General features: G+C 45.7%; 2 protein-coding genes across 2 annotated transcripts in view; both read left to right on the top strand.

Moving 5' to 3' along the window:
- LOC137541109 (tubulin-specific chaperone D-like) overlaps window positions 1-22136 on the top strand; it is a 1052576-nt gene that overhangs the window by 464726 nt on the left and 565714 nt on the right. The window lies entirely within an intron of this gene.
- The window catches only part of LOC137541593 (tubulin-specific chaperone D-like), a 79044-nt gene continuing 65349 nt past the window's right edge, over window positions 8442-22136 (top strand). Inside the window, exon 1 of the mRNA XM_068262977.1 lies at window positions 8442-8613. Coding sequence (XP_068119078.1) covers window positions 8442-8613 — 172 coding nt within the window. The remainder of the gene's footprint in view (window positions 8614-22136) is intronic.

The raw sequence follows: 22136 nt of genomic DNA, 5'->3' as shown, positions 1-22136 counted from the left end.
GACCATTACATGAGATGTATGCAAAGAATCAGTATTTGCAGTGTTGGCCCTTCTTTTTCTGGACCTCTGCAATTTGTCTGGGCATGCTGTCAATCAATTTCTGGGCCAAATCCTGACTGATAGCAACCCATTCTTTAACCACTTCCCGACCGCCGTATGTACAATTGGCGGCCGGGAAGTGCACCCCGCAAGGACCGCCGTATTGACAATTGGCGGCGGTCCTTGTAGGGGCATGGGCGGAGCGATCGCGTCATCAGTGACGCGATCCTCCGCCTCCGCCTGGCGCCGCTCACCCGCCGCAACATCCCGCCGGCCATACGGAAGCGCCGGCGGGATGTTAACCCCGCGATCGCCGCATACAAAGTGTATAATACACTTTGTAATGTTTACAAAGTGTATTATACAGGCTGCCTCCTGCCCTGGTGGTCCCAGTGTCCGAGGGACCACCAGGGCAGGCTGCAGCCACCCTAGTCTGCACCAAGCACACTGATTTTTCCCCCCCCCCTGCCCCAGATCGCCCACAGCACCCATCAGACCCCCCCCTGCCCACCCCCCAGACCCCTGTTTGCACCCAATCACCCCCCTAATCACCCATCAATCACTCCCTGTCACTATCTGTCAACGCTATTTTTTTTTTTATCCCCCACCCTGCCCCCTCCTGATCACCCCCCACCCCTCAGATTCTCCCCAGACCCCCCCCCCCAGACCACCCCCCCTGTTTACTGTATGCATCTATCCCCCTGATCACCTGTCAATCACCTGTCAATCACCTGTCAATCACCTGTCAATCACCCATCAATCACCCGTCAATCACCCCCTGTCACTGCCACCCATCAGCCAGCCCCTAACCTGCCCCTTGCGGGCAATCTGATCACCCCCCCACACCAATAGATCGCCCGCAGATCCGACATCAGATCACCTCCCAAATCCATTGTTTACATCTATTCTCTCCTCTAAACACACACTAATTACCCATCAATCACCCATCAATCACCCCCTATCACCACCTGTCACTTTTACCTATCAGATCAGACCCTAATCTGCCCCTTGCGGGCACCCAATCACCCGCCCACACGCTCAGATTGCCCTCTGACCCCCCCTTATCAATTCACCAGTGCATTAATTACATCTGTTCTTCCCTGTAATAACCCACTGATCACCTGTCAATCACCTGCCAATCACCTATCACCCATCAATCACCCCCTGTCACTGCCACCCATCAATCAGCCCCTAACCTGCCCCTTGCGGGCAATCTGATCACCCACCCACACCATTAGATCGCCCGCAAACCCGCCGTCAGATTACCTCCCAAATGTATTGTTTACATCTGTTATCTTCTCTAAACACCCACTAATTACCCATCAATCACCCATCAATCACCCCCTATCACCACCTGTCACTGTTACCTATCAGATCAGACCCTAATCTGCCCCTTGCGGGCACCCAATCACCCGCCCACACGCTCAGATTGCCCTCAGACCCCCCCCCCTTATCAATTCGCCAGTGCATTAATTACATCTGTCCTTCCCTGTAATATCCCACTGACCACCTGTCAATCACCTGCCAATCACCTATCACCCATCAATCACCCCGTCACTGCCACCCAACAATCAGCCCCTAACCTGCCCCTTGCGGGCAATCTGATCACCCACCCACACCAATAGATCGCCCGCAGATCCGACATCAGATCACCACCCAAGCGCAGCGTTTACATCTATTCTCTCCTCTAAACACCCACTAATTACCCATCAATCACCCCCTATCACCACCTGTCACTGTTACCCATCAGATCAGACCCTAATCTGCCCCTTGCGGGCACCCAATCGCCCACCTACACGCTCAGATTGCCCTCAGACCCCCCCTTATCAATTCGCCAGTGCAATATTTACATCTGTTCTCCCCTGTAATAACCCACTGATTACCTGTCAATCACCTATCAATCACCCATCAATCACCCCCTGTCACTGCCACCCATCAATCACCCCCTGTCACTTCCACCCATCAATCACCCGCTGTCACTGCCACCCATCAATCAGCCCCTAACCTGCCCCTTGCGGGCAAACTGATCACCCACCCACACCAATAGATCGCCCGCAGATCCGACATCAGATCACCACCCAAGCGCAGTGTTTCCATCTATTCTCTACCCTAAACACCCACTAATTACCCATCAATCACCCCCTGTCACTGCTACCTATCAGATTAGACCCCTATCTGCCCCTAGGGCACTCAATCACCCGCCCACACCCTCAGAATGCCCTCAGACCCCAGCCCTGATCACCTCGCCAGTGCATTGCTTGCATCTATTCCCCCCTCTAATCACACCTTGAGACACCCATCAATCACCTCCTGTCACCCCCTAGCACACCTACCCATCAGATCAGGCCCCAATTTGCCCCGTGTGGGCTCCTGATCACTCGGCCAATCCCTCAGATCCCCCTCAGACCCCCTTCCGATCACCTCCCCAGTGCATTGATTGCATCTATTTTCCCCTCTAACCACCCCCTGAGACACCCATCAATCACCTCCTGTCACCCCCCTAGCACTCCTATCCATCAGATCAGGCCCAATACAACCTGTCATCTAAAAGGCCACCCTGCTTATGACCGGTTCCACAAAATTTGCCCCCTCATAGACCACCTGTCATCAAAATTTGCAGATGCTTATACCCCTGAACAGTCATTTTGAGACATTTGGTTTCCAGACTACTCACGGTTTTGGGCCTGTAAAATGCCAGGGCGGTATAGGAACCCCACAAGTGACCCTATTTTAGAAAAAAAGACACCCCAAGGTATTCTGTTAGGTGTATGACGAGTTCATAGAAGATTTTATTTTTGTCAAAAGTTAGCGGAAATTAATTTTTATTGGTTTTTTTTCACAAAGTGTCATTTTTCACTAACTTGTGACAAAAAATAAAATCTTCTATGAACTCGCCATACACCTAACGGAATACCTTGGGGTGTCTTCTTTCTAAAATGGGGTCACTTGTGGGGTTCCTATACTGCCCTGGCATTTTAGGGGCCCTAAACCGCGAGGAGTAGTCTAGAAAACAAATGCTTCAAAATGACCTGTGAATAGGACGTTGGGCCCCTTAGCGCACCTAGGCTGCAAAAAATTGTCACACATGTGGTACCGCTGTACTCAGGAAAAGTAGTATAATGTGTTTTGGGGTGTATTTTTACACATACCCATGCTGGATGGGAGAAATTTCTATGTAAATGGACAATTGTGTGTAAAAAAATCAAACAATTGTCATTTACAGAGATATTTCTCCCACTTAGCATGGGTATGTGTAAAAATACACCCCAAAACGCATTATACTACTTCTCCTGAGTACGGCGGTACCACATGTGTGACACTTTTTTACACCCTAAGTACGCTAAGGGGCCCAAAGTCCAATGAGTACCTTTAGGATTTCACAGGTCATTTTGCGACATTTGGTTTCAAGACTACTCCTCACGGTTTAGGGCCCCTAAAATGCCAGGGCAGTATAGGAACCCCACAAATGACCCCATTCTAGAAAGAAGACACCCAAAGGTATTCCGTACGGAGTATGGTGAGTTCATAGAAGTTTTTATTTTTTTGTCACAAGTTAGCGGAAATTGATTTTAATAGTTTTTTTTCACAAACTTGTGACAAAAAAATAAAAACTTCTATGAACTCACCATACTCCTAACGGAATACCTTGGGGTGTCTTCTTTCTAAAATGGGGTCATTAGTGGGGTTCCTATACTGCCCTGGCATTTTAGGGGCCCTAAACCGTGAGGAGTAGTCTTGAAACAAAAATGACCTGTGAAATCCTAAAGGTACTCATTGCACTTTGGGCCCCTTAGTGCAGTTAGGGTGCAAAAAAGTGCCACACATGTGGTATCGCCGTACTCGGGAGAAGTAGTATAATGTGTTTTGGGGTGTATTTTTACACATACCCATGCTGGGTGGGAGAAATACCTCTGTAAATGACAATCTTTTGATTTTTTTACACACAATTGTCCATTTACAGAGGTATTTCTCCCACCCAGCATGGGTATGTGTAAAAATACACCCCAAAACACATTGTACTACTTCTCCTGAGTACGGCGATACCACATGTGTGGCACTTTTTTGCACCCTAACTGCGCTAAAGGGCCCAAAGTCCAATGAGTACCTTTAGAATTTCACAGGTCATTTTGAGAAATTTCGTTTCAAGACTACTCCTCACGGTTTAGGGCCCCTAAAATGCCAGGGCAGTATAGGAACCCCACAAATGACCCCATTTTAGAAAGAAGACACCCCAAGGTATTCCGTTAGGAGTATGGTGAGTTCATAGAAGATTTTATTTTTTGTCAAAAGTTAGTGGAAAATGACACTTTGTGAAAAAACACAATTAAAATCAATTTCCGCTAACTTTTGACAAAAAAATAAAATCTTCTATGAACTCACTATACTCCTAACGGAATACCTTGGGGTGTCTTCTTTCTAAAATGGGGTCATTTGTGGGGTTCCTATACTGCCCTGGCATTTTAGGGGCCCTAAACCGTGAGGAGTAGTCTTGAAACGAAATTTCTCAAAATGACCTGTGAAATTCTAAAGGTACTCATTGGACTTTGGGCCCTTTAGCGCAGTTAGGGTGCAAAAAAGTGCCACACATGTGGTATCGCCGTACTCAGGAGAAGTAGTATAATGTGTTTTGTGGTGTATTTTTACACATACCCATGCTGAGTGGGAGAAAGATCTCTGTAAATGGACAATTGTGTGTAAAAAAAATTAACAAATTGTCATTTACAGAGATATTTCTCCCACCCAGCATGGGTATGTGTAAAAATACACCCCAAAACACATTATACTACTTCTCCTGAGTACGGCAATACCACATGTGTGGCACTTTTTTGCACCCTAACTGCGCTAAGGGGTCCAAAGTCCAATGAGCACCTTCAGGCTTTACAGGGGTGCTTACAATTTAGCACCCCCCAAAATGTCAGGACAGTAAACACACCCCACAAATGACCCCATTTTGGAAAGTAGACACTTCAAGGTATTCAGAGAGGAGCATGGTGAGTCCGTGGCAGATTTCATTTTTTTTTGTCGCAAGTTAGAAGAAATGGAAACTTTTTTTTTTTTTTTTTTTTTTTCACAAAGTGTCATTTTCCGCTTACTTGTGACAAAAAATAATATCTTCTATGAACTCACTATGCCTCTCAGTGAATACTTTGGGATGTCTTCTTTCCAAAATGGGGTCATTTGGGGGGTATTTATACTATCCTGGAATTCTAGCCCCTCATGAAACATGACAGAGGGTCAGAAAAGTCAGAGATGCTTGAAAATGGGAAAATTCACTTTTTGCACCATAGTTTGTAAACGCTATAACTTTTACCCAAACCAATAAATATACACTGAATGGGTTTTTTTTTATCAAAAACATGTTTGTCCACATTTTTCGCGCTGCATGTATACAGAAATTTTACTTTATTTGAAAACTGTCAGCACAGAAAGTTAAAAAAATCATTTTTTTGCCAAAATTCATGTCTTTTTTGCTGAATATAATAAAAAGTAAAAATCGCAGGAGCAATCAAATAGCACTAAAAGAAAGCTTTATTAGTGACAAGAAAAGGAGCCAAAATTCATTTAGGTGGTAGGTTGTATGAGCGAGCAATAAACCGTGAAAGCTGCAGTGGTCTGAATGGAAAAAAAGTGGCCGGTCCTTAAGGGGTAGAAAGCCCTAGGTCCTCAAGTGGTTAATAATCACTTCTTTGAGTTTCTCAATTAGTTGGCTTTTGTTCGTCCACCCGCCTCTTGAGGAATGACCAAGTTCTCAATGGGATTATGATCTGGAGAGTTTACAGGCCATGGACCCAAAATGTCAATGTTTTGGTCTCTGGGCCACTTGGTTATCACTTGCCTTATGACACTGTGCCCCATCGTGCTGGAAAATGCATTGTTGTTCACCCAACTGCTGTTGATTTGTTGGAAGAAGTTGCTGTTGGAGGGTGTTTCGGTACCATTCTTTTTGTGGCTGTTTTTTTTTTTTTTTTGTGTGCAAAATAGTGAGTGAACTCACTCCCTTGGATGAGAAGCAACCTCTCACATGAATGGTCTCAGGATGCTTTACTGTTGGCATGACACAGGGCTGATGGTAGTGCTCACCTTTTTTTCTTCTCCTGACAAGTCTTTTTCCAGATACTCCAAACAATTGGAAAGGGGCTTCATTGGAGAATATGACTTTGCACCAGTCATCAGCAGTCCAGTCACCATACTTTCTGCAGAAGATCAATCTGTCCCTGATGGTTCTTTTTTGGGAGAGAAGTGGTTTCTTTGCTGTACTTCTTGACACCAGGCTGTCTTCCAAAATTCTTCACCTCACTGTTCATGCAGATGTGCACCTACCTGCCTGCTGCCATTTCTGAGCAACCTCTGGACCGGTTGCACTCCGATCCCGCAGCTTAATCCTCTTTCGGAGACAATCCTGGCACTTGCTGGACTTTCTTGGATGCCCTGAAGCCTTCTTACCAAGAACTGAACTGCTTTTCTTGAAATTCTTGATGATCCTATAAATTGTTGATCTTAGTAGTCACAATATCCTTGCCTGTGAAGCCATTTTTATGCTATGCAATGGTGGCTGCATGCGTTCCTTTGCTGGTCACCATGATTAACAAGAGAAGGTCAATGATTTCAAGCATCACCCTCCTTTTAACATGTCAAGCCTAATGACAGCCTAATGATCTCCAGCCTTGTGCTCATCAACATTAACAAGACTATTACTGAAATGTTCTCAGCAGGTCCTTTAATGACAGCAATAAAATGCAGTGGAATCTAGTTTTTTTTTTTTTGGGGGGGGGAGATTTTTTTTTGAGAGAGCAGAGCAGAGCAGAGCAGAGCAGAGCAGAGCAGAGCAGAGCAGAGCCTCTGGGGGTCTAGAGTCAAGACAGGAAGCAGTAATGGCCTGGGGGTGCCTCGCCGGCCCCGACTCGCGGTCCGCAGCGTCGGCACCCCAGGCCTGCGGCCTGGGGGTGCCTCGCCGGCCCCGACTCGCGGTCCGCAGCGTCGGCACCCCAGGCCTGCGGCCTGGGGGTGCCTCGCCGGCCCCGACTCGCGGTCCGCAGCGTCGGCACCCCAGGCCTGCGGCCTGGGGGTGCCTCGCCGGCCCCGACTCGCGGTCCGCAGCGTCGGCACCCCAGGCCTGCGGCCTGGGGGTGCCTCGCCGGCCCCGACTCGCGGTCCGCAGCGTCGGCACCCCAGGCCTGCGCATTTTCAGCATTCTATAATGATGTGGAGAACAGCAGTGCATTTTTTGAACTCTTGGAGTGCTGTTGAGTAGACAGGTAGTGCATAAATAGGCTATTTTGTGCTGTGTCTGTTCAATTGAATCCTTTGCTTCCCAGTCTCTATTGCAGCTGCAGTAATGTTAATCTGCTGCTCCTCCCTCTTGCCATGGGATATCAGCCTCCATTGCTTGTCACCTGTGGTTCTCACCTCTTAATCTCTCAATTGTACAAATCTCCTCCAGCCATGCTCCAGTGGCCCAGAGTCCGTCACATTGTTGTGATAGTTAGTACGGCATGCTCATATTAGTAAACAGTAATTACAGCCTGACTCACTGAACCACATAGCAGCAGCAGCCAGCTCTGTAAGGGCGAGTGAACATTGGAAGCACAAATTGTGAATTGATTTTGCGGCACAATTTAACGTTTTTTACTGTGATGTTAGTCCTGCTCAATAGAATGAGAATCACAGCTCCCCCTATGCTAATGCCTATGAGATGTGGGAAAAAACTATGGATCGCAGCCTAGGGCCAATTTTGTGGGGGGGGGGGGGGGAGCAATAACTATAGAAATAATAAAAAAAAACAATCGCAGCAGCTATCACAGACCACTAAAAGAAAGGCCTATTTGTGTGAAGAAATGGAGGTAAGATTCATTTGTTTTCTAAGTTCTATGGCCCTACAGTGAGCTGTTAAAGCTGCAGAGTGCAGAAGTGTGAAAAATTGCCTGGTTGCGAGGGGGGTGTAAGCCTGTAGTCCTCAACTGGCTAAAATGTTTGCTTTTTGATTCCCCCCCCCCCCCTCCAGTGTACTGTATCTGGGTTTTTGGACAGCTGTTCTTTTTGGGATCAGCGCTAATGTCCTTGCAGTTGCATGTGGCTCAATAATCAGATGGAAACGCATGAGGTGTGAAAGGGGCCGCATACTTCTGTTGGCATTTGGATATGTTTGGAACTGAATAACCGCCTTTGTACGGTGCAGCTACTGGCATTATTCTGAAATCCGTAGCAGTCAATCAGGAGCCAGATCTGCCTGGCCAGGTTAGACTTCTGCAATGTGTGATGTGGAGGAGAATATATTCCTGTGATGGTGCTGTGCTCATACAGAGGTAATTCAGCGCTAACTAGCAACATAATGCCGGCTCAGGAAAGCCTCTGTTCTGTGTTTAGGTGGGAGCCATGAGCGTCTCTAGTGCAGAATCATCACGATGGTGGCAGACTGTGCTGAGCGAGAGGAAGATGGCAGCCCGGAGATTGTATCGAGTGGTAACATCTTGGGATCTTTTACGGAGAGCAGACAGACACAAGACCTGATTGTCAACCTGCAGATGTCCTGTATGGAGCCGGTGAGCAGAGAAGTGTGTGCACAGAGGTTTAAAGGTGAGCGAAGCAGACTGCAAATCACTAGATCCATATGTGTGTGACTGCAGGACATAGTGAGTCCTGCTGATCCAGAATCTGTTTGGGGGTAGAGGTGGAGGGGGGATTGCTGGGGTAATAGATTGAACTCTGCACTTGGGGATTAGGCAGGGGTAGGAGACGAGAAGCCTGTATGTCCCTTGTCTGAGTCTCACCATCCTCTCTTCTTTCATTGTAGTTATTATGGACAATTGTCAGGAGCAGCCTCACCTTCTGGATCCACATCTAGGTAAGCTATTTTCATAACCATAGACAAGAGTCTGGGCCAGCAAGGCACCTCCAGGCCGCAGAGAAATGTTGCTAATGTTAATAAGTGTGAAGCCAGTTGACACTTCACTTTGTAAACAGATCACTTTGTGAACCTGTCAGGGCCGCTATATCAGGATCATGGCTTCAAAGTGATAGGTTCATATCAGGGTCATGGCTACAGAGTCATTGCTTCAGATCAGGTTCATGGTGTCAGAACAGGGTCAGGACTCCAGTCAGTGGCTCAGATCAGTCATGCCGTTGAGTCGTGGGTTCAGATCAGGGGTGTGGCTCCAAAGTCATGGGTTCAGATCAAGGTCATGGCGTCAGATCACGGTCATGGCTACCGAGTCATGGGTTCAGATCAAGGTCATGACGTCTGTCATGGGTTCAGATCAGGGTCATGGTTACTGAGTCATGGGTTCAGATCAAGGTCATGGCTTCAAATCAGGGCTGTGGCATCAGTCATGGGTTCAGATCAGGATAATGGTGTTTAAATTTTGAACCAATTTCTGACTCTGATGCCTATTATAATTTGTATGTAATCAAAAGTAAACCAATTCAGTTATAAAGTTTTTTTATTATTACTATTTAGTATTTATATAGCTCCGACACCTTACGCAGAGCTGTACACAGTATATTGTCTTGTCCCTTAAAGAGACACTGAAGCGAAAAAAAAATATGATATAGTGAATTGGTTGTGTACTATGAATAATTACTAGAAAATTAGCAGCAAAGAAAATATTCTCATACTTTTATTTTCAGGTATATAGTGTTTTTTCTAACATTGCATCATTATATAATATGTTCAGATTACACAACACTCAGCATTCAAAATGAGTCTTTTCAGAGCAGTCTGTGAAGTAATGACCTCTCCTCTAGCAGAGGAAAAGTAAATAGTCCAGGAACAGTTGAGATAATAAAAGTCAGATAACAGCCCTCTCCACGACTAACTTAGTCGGAGAGCTTAATGGCTTGTTTGAATAGAGATAACAACTGGAGTTTCTCAACTCTTTCTGTACTGGAAACCATTACACTGATGTATCTGATCTTAATGTTTTATTTCTTAGCTGTGCTACACATACAAATCATAATCTTTTTTTTTTTTTTTTTCGCTTCAGTGTCTCTTTAAAGAGGAATGTTAACCAAGGAATAAACTCCATTTCAGTCAGTAGCTGATACCCCCTTTCCCATGAGAAAGCTTTACCTTTTCTCTAATAGATCATCATGGGAGTCTGTCTGGCTGATATTGTGGTGAGACGCCTCCCACAGTGTAATGTCATGACCGTGGTCCTGACCGTTTGCTCTCTGAGAACCTCATTGCATTGTGGGAAAGAACTGCTTTCTCCAACTGTCAAGCAAGCAGTATTTCACTCTGTGCATAGAACTCTCAGTAATGAACATTCCGCACAGATCACCTGGCAGAACTAAACACGTCACCACCAGTGATACATCTCAGAATGTTAATCAGGGAGAGGAAAGATTTTACAATGAGCAAACACTGACTAAATAATCTGTAAATACTATTGTAAACCAATGTTTCTCAAACCTGTCCTCGTGACTCCCCAGCGGTGCATGGTTTGCAGGCAACCTCACTTATGCACAGGTGGGGTAGTTAGTGTCTCAGCTAGGTGGATTCCATGTAGCTGTGACACTAATTACCCCACCTTTGCATAAGTGAGGTTGCCTGCAAACCATGCACTTTTGGGGAGTCACAAGGACAGGTTTGAGAAACTCACAATAAGCAATTTTATTGTAATTTTCACTACAATTCCTATTTAATTGTCCCTCAGAGGGGCTCACAATTGAATGCCTACCATAGCCCCATGTCTATATTGTGTAGTGTATGTATCATAGTCTGTATGTTTTTGGCATGTAGGAGGAAACTGGAGTGCCCGGAGGAAACCCATATAGACACGGGGAGAACATACAAACTCTGTCCTTTGTTATAAGGTTACTGAATAGCCAATAAGATGCAAATAATTCATAGATGTAGAATTATGCAACATTCTGGTTAGTTCATTTAAATGGAATACATTTGCATAATTCTGCATAATCACAGTTTTATTTGCATCTTATTAACCACTGACACATCTATAGCCTTACATTTGTGAGGATTGTATATTATCTGGAGTATTCACACTGGCAGGGATGACACGCCTTGCATGGTAGGAAATGTATATTTACCATTTATTTCCTGTACGTATGTGTAATTGGAGGAGTTTGGAAGTGCTGTGGATAAAGAAATCTGAGTTGGGAGTTTTGCTTGTCCGAAGCCCTGAATAGCAGTGTGCTGATGGGTGCATTACTCATGTTTTACCACTAGGAGTCTCCAGAGCTCTCATCTCTCTTCTGGCTCAGTGCAGTGATAGCAGTCCTGCTTTGTCTTGCAGGGTGGATGTTGGAGTTACTGCTGGATATTATACAGGATAAATCCTCCTCGCCTGATTTCTTCCAACTGGCCATCCTTATCATTTCTAAGGTAAGTCAGACAAACCCTGGCCTGGGTTTGCTCTCGGAAGGCCGGTGACACTGATATAGACTGTTAGTATCTTACCATGTCAGCCATCAGTAAAAGCAAGAAGATTTGAATCAAGACGATGCTATTTACAGTGCTGCCCATAATTATTCATATCGCTGACAAATTTTGACTTCAAGTTACTTTTATACAACCAGCAAGTAATTTTTTTGAGGAGAAATGTGTCTCCCAAAGGATAAGACTATGTACAAGAGGCATTATTGTGTGTGTGTGTGTGTGTGGGGGGGGGGGGGGGGGGGTTAGAATCTGAGCTTTTATTTACATTTGAGCAAAAAGTGTCCAGTCCAAAATTATTCGTACCCTTCTCAATAATCAATAGAAAAACCCCCATTGGCTATTATAGCGATCAAACGCTTCCTGTAATTGCAGACCAGCTTTTTGCAAGTCAAGACTGTGGCTGGGCCACTTCAAAACGTTAATGTTGTCTGCTGCGAGCAATCACGAATTATCGTGCGCAATTGCGAATTATATTTAATGTGAAAATGACCAAGTTTTGCGTGAAAATTCGCAATTGCACCTGACAGTTCGCGATCGCGTACAAACGTGCAAATGCATGCAAAAATGGCCTTGATATGACTTATCACGGTTTAGTGAATCAAGCCAATACTGTGTTGCATGACCTTGTTTTTCATGTATTCCTGTGTTGTCGTATTGCTGTATGTAAATATTGTCTGTAACCGAAACTAATGTCCAGCACTGCATAATATTTTGGCTCTTTATAAATACAATAAATAAGTATTTGCAGGTTAGGATAACTGTTTTACCAATTGTGGCCACTAGATGCCAATATTGCACAACCCCCCACCCCAAGTTACCTGCCTTACTACCTGTGGCCACCAGGGGGTGAATGGCATATCTTCAGAATTAGAGAATATCGGAGGATACTAAGTTCTTCATGGCTAGAGGTGGCACTATGGAGCACGTTTCCTTGTCCCGGTTCCCCCCCTTTAGGAGGCCGTATCTCTGGAGCCCTTAGCCCCAGAAACCCTAATTTTCAGGTGTTTGTAGCAGAGTATCATGGCTACACGTGGGCATAATTGGGGTCTAGCTAGCCCTCCAAGAACCAGAGATACTACACCCCAAAAAAGGAAGTTTTGTTTGGGAACGTTTTCTGTTAGGAACATCCCAGGCTGTTGACATTTGATATGTATGTAGAAGGCATATTGACCTTCTTACACTACAAATTCGGGGTCACTGGCACCCTCTGAACCGGAGCTATGCCCCCACATTTTATTGAATTTCGTGCCTGCGTGCCCCTTCTTTGGAGGCCATATCTTCAGAGGCCCTTTCCTGGAGTGGCCCCAAATTTTAGGTGTGGTTATTTAAGTTTAGGGGCTACACGTGGGTACAGGTGCGGTCACACTAGCCCCCCCAAAATTGGAGTTACCAGACCCCAAAAATTGAAAGAAAATTGTTCAACTTTGAAATCGTCCAAGTTTGAACATTCATGGCTTTTGAACCCCAGGGCTCAGAGTTTAGCTTCAGTGCTGCTCGGATACCCCTTTTCAAAATCCGGATTGATCCGGAGACCCAGATATCCGGAACCAGATCGTATATCCGGATTTAACCATTTTGGTATCCGACCCGGATAGGATATCCGACCCCAGTATCCAGGATATATGGGCAAATCCGGATATCTGGATAGAAAACACGGAAGTGGCCTTTAACCGCATAACGCCCACCTTCAGCCAATAGGCAGATGCAATGCCTGGGCCCAAATGACCGCCGGACCTTGCGGGGGGCGTGGTTATGCGGCGATCGCGTCAGGCGATCAGCCGCCGGCAACAGCCTCTGCCCACTTGGCGCAATAACCCGCCGGCCGTTCGGGAGCGCCGGCGGGTTATTAATGTATACAAAGTGTATTATACAGGCTGCCTCCTGCCCTGGTGGTCCCAGTGATCGAGGGACCACCAGGACAGGCTGCAGCTGGAGCAGTGCTTTTCAGCGCTGCTAGATTTGGGCGCAGCCAGCACCGCCATAGACTGTAATGGGAATCAGTCTATAGCGGCGCTCAGTGAGTAACATCGGCTTTGCCAGAAGACGGAGCCGAAGTTGCTTAAAAAAACACAATAATTCCCGAATTATTTCATTCCCCCACTATCCATGGCGGCCTGGAGGGGGAATAGTAATTAAAATGGCCCGGACTTGTGCAGCACCAGGATCAGCCATATACCGCTGTATCCTGCGCCCAAGTCTACCGGTGTCGATTTCAAATGTAATCGCTGCAGCCCCCTAGTATGCACCCAAGCACACTGATTCTGTCCCCCTCGCCCTCTGATCACCCACAGCACCCATCAGACCCCCCCTGCCCACCTCCCAGACCCCTGTTTGCACACAATCACTTCCCTAATCACCCATCAATCACTCCCTGTCACTATCTGTCAGCGCTATTTTTCAGATCAGGTCCTAAACTGCCCCATGGTGGCTCCTGATCACCCCCCCCCCACACTCTCAGATCCTCCCCAGACACACCCCCCCCCCCCATGTACTGTATACAGCTATCCTTCCCTGTACTCACCCACTAATCACCTATCAATCGCCCATCCCTGTCACCACCTGTTACTGCCACCCATCATGTCAGACCCTAACCAGCCTCTTGCGGGCATCTGATCACCCACCCACACCATCAGATAGCCCGCAGACCCACCCTCAGATTACTTCCAAAGTGCATTGTTTACATCTGTTCTCCCTTCTAATCACCCATCAATCACCCCCTGTCACCACCTGTCACTGCTACCCATCAGATCAGACCCCTATCTGCCCCTTGGGCACCCAATAACCCGCCCACACCCTCAGAATGCCCTCAGACCCCAGCCCTGATCACCTCGCCAGTGCATAGCTTGCATCTATTCCCCCCTCTAATCACACCTTGAGACACCCATCAATCACCTCCTGTCACCCCCTAGCACACCTACCCATCAGATCGGGCCCTAATTTGCCCCGTGTGGGCTCCTGATCACTCTGCCAGACCCTCAGATCCCCTCAGACCCCCTTCCGATCACCTCCCCAGTGCATTGATTGTGTTATAAACTGTTCTAAATCACCTTTTTTCCGGCACCAGCAAACTCATCAGCAAGTGTTGCACACACGACTCATCACAGCAAGCAGGAGATAGACTTTCTCAGGCTTCTTCAATATTCACGTTATTTATTCAGGAAACCGAAATACAGATAGATACAGTTCATCATATCCTAGCCAAGCCAATCTTCATGTTGCGTTACAGCTTCTTGATTACCTTCCTAGTGACTGTAATCAGGTCCTCTTAGGTCTATTCTAAGTTACATCTAGACTACCTGTGTACAGCATACATTATATCAGATTACATATAGAATGAAAATACTTAGAGGCTCCAGTCAGCATCTAGATAGCAGGAAGCAGAGTGAGCTCCGTTCGCCCACCCGGCCCTTTAATACCAACCAGGAAAGAGTTAAATGTGACCTCATCTTAGCCACCCCCCAGACCGGACTATTGGCTTAGCCCCTCGTGGTGTCATAATACACACCTACTCGATTAATATTTAATGACGCTTTTGCCTTACTTACAAGAATGTGGTATTTTGTAAATATGGCCTATGTTTACTATTCTTGTGGTGTACATGTTGTCAGTGAGACCTGGGGCCTTCCTTTAGGAACATGTTCTCAGTATCTGCTTGTTATTCAAGCAGACACTGAGATGCTTATGTCTGCATCACAAGAAATTCTATTTCAAAGGCATACTCTGCGGACAAGCCTTTTACCTAAACTCAGACCAAATAACTGAGGCCTACTTAAATTATAACAGATTGCATCTATTCTCCCCTCTAATCACCCCCTGAGACACCCATCAATCACCTCCTGTCACCCCCCCCCCCCCCCAGCACTCCTATACATCAGATTAGGCCCTAATCTGCCCCCTGATGGCTTCTGATCACCCGGCTAAACCCTCACCCGCCCCACTGCAGTGACAGAATTTTTTTTTCTGATCACTGCTGGTCTCTACGACTTAATTGTGCCTGAGACCAACCGTTATGCCACACAATACGCAAAAGCCAATCCAAGAAGCTACCACGCCTAGCCTTTTCAGTGGAAACCATTCCAAGTTTCCGAACGTAACATTTTTGGGGGCTTTCTTCTTAACATGGGTCTAGTCAAAAAGAATGTATTGCGGTCTTATTGGTCTATGCACCCAATACATCACATGCCCATGTTCTCTGCTTCCAGGTCACAATTTGAGAACATCCTGCGCTTCCTGCACTTCAGTGCCAATACAATCTGTCATCTAAGAGGCCACCCTGCTTTTGACAGTTCCACAAAATTCGGCCCCTCATAGACCACCCGTCATCAAAATTTGCAGATGCTTATACCCCTGAACAGTCATTTTGAGGCATTTGGTTTCCAGACTACTCCTCACGGTTTTGGGCCCCTAAAACGCCAGGGCAGTATAGAAACCCCGCCAAGTGACACCATTTTAGAAAGAAGACACTCCAAGGTATTCTGTTAGGAGTATGGTGAGTTCATAAAAGAATTTATTTTTTTGTCACAAGTTAGTGGAAAATGACACTTTGTGAAAAAAAAAACAAATATCAATTTCCGCTAACTTGTGACAAAAAAATAAAATCTTCTATGAACTCACCATACTCCTAATGGAATACATTGGGGTGTCTTCTTTCTAAAATGGGGTCACTTGTGGGGTTCCTATACTGCCCTGGCATTTTAGGGGCCCTAAACCGTGAGGAGTAGTCTAGAAACCAAATGCCTCAAAATGACCTGTGAATAGGACGTTGGGCCCCTTAGCGCACCTAGGCTGCAAGAAAGTGTCACGTGGCATCGCCGTACTCAGGAGAAGTAGTATAATGTGTTTTAGGGTGTATTTTTACACATACCCATGCTGGGTGGGAGAAATATCTCTAAATGACAATTTGTGTGTAAAATAAATAAATAAATAAATAAAATAAAAAAAATGTCATTTACAGAGATATTTCTCCCACCCAGCATGGGTATGTGTAAAAATACACCCCAAAACACATTATACTACTTCTGAGTACGGCGATACCACATGTGTGACACTTTTTTGCAGCCTAACTGCGCTAGGCCGAACACTCTGAATCCAGCGCTGGAGACTTGGGCGCAGCAGCGCTGGAGACTTGGGCGCAGCTGGCGCCACCATAGGCCGTAATAGGAACTACGGCTATAGCAGGCACAGGGAGTAACTTTAGCGCCATGTAAAAATACACCCCAAAACACATTATACTACTTCTCCCGAGTACGGCGATACCACGTGTGACACTTTTTTTTTTGCAGCCTAGGTGCGCTAAGGGGCCCAACGTCATATTCACTGGTCATTTTGAGGCATTTGGTTTCTAGACTGTTTAGGGCCTCTAAAATGCCAGGGCAGTATAGGAACCCCACAAATGACCTCATTCTAGAAAGAAGACACACCAAGGTATTCCGTTAGGAGTATGGTGAGTTCATAGAAGAATTTATTTTTGTCACAAGTTAGCGGAAAATGACACTTTGTGGAAAAAAAAAATAAAAATCAATTTCTGCTAACTTGTGACAAGGCACCTCCCAAAAATGTGTGTTTTGGGTTAAATATAGGTGGTATCAGCACCGCAGCAGTGGCCTGTGGCACCCTGGCGGTGTGAGCAGCACAGGCAGCAGGAGCAGGGCAATGCAGCAGCAGCAGGTGTAACGTGTGCCAGGAGCATGCCGGACTTGGCACGTATCACATGGCACTTGGCACGTAACACAATCTTGAAACAGAATCGGATAGCTGAAAAAAGTTTTGATATCCGGAATCCGGATGAGCACCCCTGTTGCTAAGCCCTGTCCGTGTCTTGGTTAGTACGTTGTGTGATACTATTGTTTGCTGAGCCCTGTCCCTGCCTTGGTTAGTATGTTGCATGGTACTATTAGTTGCTGAGCCCTTTCCATGTCTTGGTTAGTACGTTGTGTGATACTATTGTTTGCTGAGCCCTGTCCATGTCTTGGTTAGTACATTGCGTGGTACTATTGGTTGCTGAGCCCTGTCCATGTCTTGGTTAGTACATTGCGTGGTACTATTGTTTGCTGAGCCCTGTCCCTGCCTTGGTTAGTATGTTGCATGGTACTATTGTTTGCTGAGCCCTGTCCCTGCCTTGGTTAGTATGTTGCATGGTACTATTAGTTGCTGAGCCCTTTCCATGTCTTGGTTAGTACATTGCGTGGTACTATTAGTTGCTGAGCCCTGTCCATGTCTTGGTTAGTACATTGCGTGGTACTATTAGTTGCTGAGCCCTGTCCATGTCTTGGTTAGTACATTGCGTGGTACTATTAGTTGCTGAGCCCTTTCCCTGTCTTGGTTAGTACATTGCGTGGTACTATTGGTTGCTGAGCCCTGTCCGTGTCTTGGTTAGTACGTTGTGTGGTACTATTAGTTGATGAGCCCTGTCCATGTCTTGGTTAGTACATTGCGTGGTACTATTAGTTGCTGAGCCCTTTCCCTGTCTTGGTTAGTACATTGCGTGGTACTATTGGTTGCTGAGCCCTGTCCGTGTCTTGGTTAGTATGCTGCATGGTACTATTGGTTGCTGAGCCCTGTCCATGTCTTGGTTGTATGTTGCATGGTACTATTGGTTGCTGAGCCCTGTCCATGTCTTGGTTAGTATGCTGCATGGTACTATTGGTTGCTGAGCCCTGTCCATGTCTTGGTTGTATGTTGCATGGTACTATTGGTTGCTGAGCCCTGTCCATGTCTTGGTTAGTATGCTGCATGGTACTATTGGTTGCTGAGCCCTGTCCATGTCTTGGTTAGTATGTTGCATGGTACTATTGGTTGCTGAGCCCTGTCCATGTCTTGGTTAGTATGTTGCATGGTACTATTGGTTGCTGAACCCTGTCCATGTCTTGGTTAGTATGCTGCATGGTACTATTGGTTGCTGAGCCCTGTCCATGTCTTGGTTAGTACGTTGCATGGTACTATTGGTTGCTGAGCCCTGTCCATGTCTTGGTTAGTATGTTGCATGGTACTATTGGTTGCTGAGCCCTGTCCATGTCTTGGTTAGTATGTTGCATGGTACTATTGGTTGCTAAGCCCTGTCCGTGTCTTGGTTAGTACATTGCGTGGTACTATTAGTTGCTGAGCCCTTTCCCTGTCTTGGTTAGTACGTTGTATTTTACTATTGGTTGCTGAGCCCTGTCCATGTCTTGGTTAGTATGTTGCATGGTACTATTGGTTGGAAAAAAATGGAGTACTTACCTTTGGGAGATGCTTACCCCTCAGTCCTTTTCTGCCTCCTGGATCCAGCACAGAATGCCCCTGAACTCCATGTGCAGCAATATTTTGGCTTCCAGTGCAGAGGCAGTAGAAGCTTTCTGATCGGGCTCCAGCAGAAATAGCCAAGCCCCATCAGGTCTGCTCTACTGCACAGGTGTGAGTTACCTTTGCCTGCACAGCAGAGCAGACCCGATTGGGCTCTGGCAGAAAAAGCCAAACTCTACTGCACCTGCGCTGGGGCCCTGATGGTAAATATTGCCATATGCTGCTGTGCCTGCGTAGTGCTGCTTATTAGGCTAATTTTCAGGGGAACCAGTGCTGGATCCCCAAGGCTACAGAGGATGGGGAAAGTCTCATTAGGATCCTGAGGCTTCCCCCTTCTCGAGGTAAGTACTCCATATGGGCTGTTTTTTTTTGTTACTGATGTACTTTAATAGCGACAGTCTATACTCCTACTAATCAGGGTCTTTATTATCAGTTCTATGATAGGTCTAGGTAGGACCACCTTTATTTAAATCTATACTAATTTTGGGCAGGGCCTCCCTGAATTGGGAGAACTAGACTAATATACAAATACTGAAGAGGACCTCCTCTAACCCTTACCCTGTTTTTTTTTTTGTTTAATTATATGCGTTGCAGCACCACATTGGTTTGAGACTCCCACAGTGTAATGCAGAGCGGCACATATTTACCTGATCTGGTAAATTGGAGGGATATGACTGTGTATATAGCACCACACCATGATATTATAGGAAAGTATAACCATTTTATTCAATAATCACAAAGCACCATAGAAAACATGATTAAAAACATCTAAAAAACAAAAACAGACACCATCTCATTGGTATATTATTATTTATTGTATTTATAAAGCGCCAACATATTATGCACAATAGATAAATGGGTAAACATACAGGTAGAACATACGGAAACTCACAACAAAACAAGATCATGCAAATGATTTGATAACAATACAGTGTCATAGGTCAAAATATAGACTGTTCGAGTCTACAAGATGGGTGGTTGTGAGTAAGATTGCATAATCAAGCTGGATACATTAGGGAGGAGGGCCCTGCCGGAGGCTTACAATCTAAAGGGTGGGGTGGAGACAACAGGTGCGTCTTTTGAGAGTGGGTCTAACAGAACATATTATGGTGCTGGTGTAGGGGGGTATGCGAGCGTGAAGAGGTGAGTCTTGAGAGCTTGTTTGAAGGTATTAAAGGTGGGGGCGAGTCTGAGGGTTGGTGGGAGAGAGTTCCAGAGAGTAGGGGCAGCCCTGGTGAAGTCCTGCAATCGTGCATGTGACTGAGTTATGCGTGGTGCGACTAGGCGCAGGTCATTGGAGGATCGGAGGGGGCGGGCTGGTATGTGCCTGTGGACCAGATCAGAGATGTAGGTTGGGCAGGTCTTGTGCACTGATTTGTATGGGCGGATCACGTGATGCGCACTGGGCGCCCACGTGACCGCACTGTGAGCATCATAAATATACGGCGTGTTCGCCGAAAACATGCAGGACCCCCCACTCTTGACAAAAGCGGTGTGGTATAAGTCAATAATTGGCATACACACAATCTAGGCTATAATAGCATATAATAACACCTGGGTAGCTCAGTAAGAGCCACCACATCCCAGAAATGGCTTTCAACATAACCTCAAAAAAGATTTTTATAGATGGATAATTCCCAAAGCTTGGCATATATTTTGAGGGGTTTCTAAACATCCTGGATCGTAGACTCACCACATCCTGATACTAAGAACGCCCTTAAAATACGTATACAACAACATCTTTCAAAAATCAGGTTGGCCCAGCGGGATTATGATGAGGAAAAAACACTGACTACAGTGGCTGCACATTTTTACAGTATCATTCTAGTTCATATGCAGGTTTGCAGGTAATAGGTTTGGAACTAATTGACTCTACTATTAGGGGTGGAGATATTGTGTCTAGGCTCCTACAGAGGGAAGCTAGGTGGATATATTTCCTGGGATCCAAATCCCCTCAGGGTCTCAATGAGGAAATAGATTTTTTTTGGAGAATAGCAACAAGGGAAAACACTGGAGGGAGGGGGGTGTCATATCTACACAATGGATTTTTTTTTTCCATACATTAAAAAAGAGTGCTGTAGTAATTTGAAGGCCAGAGAAAGCTGCTGGTGAAATATTGGAAACAATTACCAATAATCCACTACTTAATTTGGATATTAACCACTTTACCACCACAGGTGCGTGTATCTACACTCCTTTTGACATCCTTTCCCCACCAGGAGCGTAGATATATGCACCCCCGTCGCTGTCCGCGCTCCCGCGCTCGTGCATGCCGCTCGCCCGGAGATCAATGAACGGGAACAACAGTTCCCGTTCATTGATCTAAGCCCCCCAGCAATGATCGGCTGCTTCTATGAGAAGTAGCGCGATCATTGTGAAAAAAAAACAAAACATGCTGCTGTGTTTCTGCCTGCTGGTGGTGGTGTTTATTTGGACTGCTTTGGACTTTGCTATATGCCACCAGCAGGGGACTTTGTGGACTTATAGCAGCCATGAAGTTCTGCTCTCCACCAGCAAAGGGCTCTGTTGACTGTGAGCAGCCCTGATGCACAGCAGGCAGCTTGTCTCCTTCCTGGAGTATTTAAGCCTCTTCCTCCTGCTAGTTGCCAGAACATTGTTCTCCCAGGTCTGAGTTGCTGGACATCCTGGTTTCTGATTCCTTGGCCTGTAATATGTGTATGCCTTCCTGTTGCTGAACCTGCTATTCTGTCTAGAACAGGCATGGGCAAACTTGGCCCTCCATCTGTTAACTAAAAGTCCCACAATGCATTGCAGGAGTCTGACAGCCACAGTCATGACTCATAAAGGCAAATCCATTGTGGGACTTGTAGTAATTCCATAACAGCTGGAGGGCCGAGTTTGCCCATGCCTGGTCTAGACCTTGCTTTTGCTTATCTTTGGTCCCGTGTTTCTCTGATTACCTGTTGCTGATCTTTTTAGCCTGCTGACTCTGTTATTCTGCCTGATCCCTGTTGTACAGTGAATGTGTGTGTGTATATATATATATATATATATATATATATATATATATATATATATATATATATATATATATATATATATATATATATATATATATATATATATATATATATATATATATATATATATATCTATATCGTGTAAATATTTAGTTAGTCAGGTGTGTTCTTATCACTGCTCTCATGGGTTATTGTGTATATTGCGTGCTGTGCATGGGTTTGCATGATATTGCGTTTATATTGGTTTATGTGCACTTTCAATAAATCATCATTTTTTGCACCTCATTCTCTGGTTTCAGTATCTGTTACTGCAAACTGTGGTCAAAACCTCGTTCTTCCATTCAGACTTGTTACAGATATACCCAAGAGAAAAATGTGCTTGCCTAGGGAATTGTAGGATTTCAAAAGCCAGCTTACATACATTGGCTGGGAATCAAACC

Source organism: Hyperolius riggenbachi, chromosome 12 (assembly GCF_040937935.1).
Source record: "Hyperolius riggenbachi isolate aHypRig1 chromosome 12, aHypRig1.pri, whole genome shotgun sequence".
NCBI classification, from domain to species: Eukaryota; Metazoa; Chordata; class Amphibia; order Anura; family Hyperoliidae; genus Hyperolius; species Hyperolius riggenbachi.
Note: the sequence above shows the minus strand (reverse complement) of the source record. Positions and strands in the feature narration are given on the sequence as shown.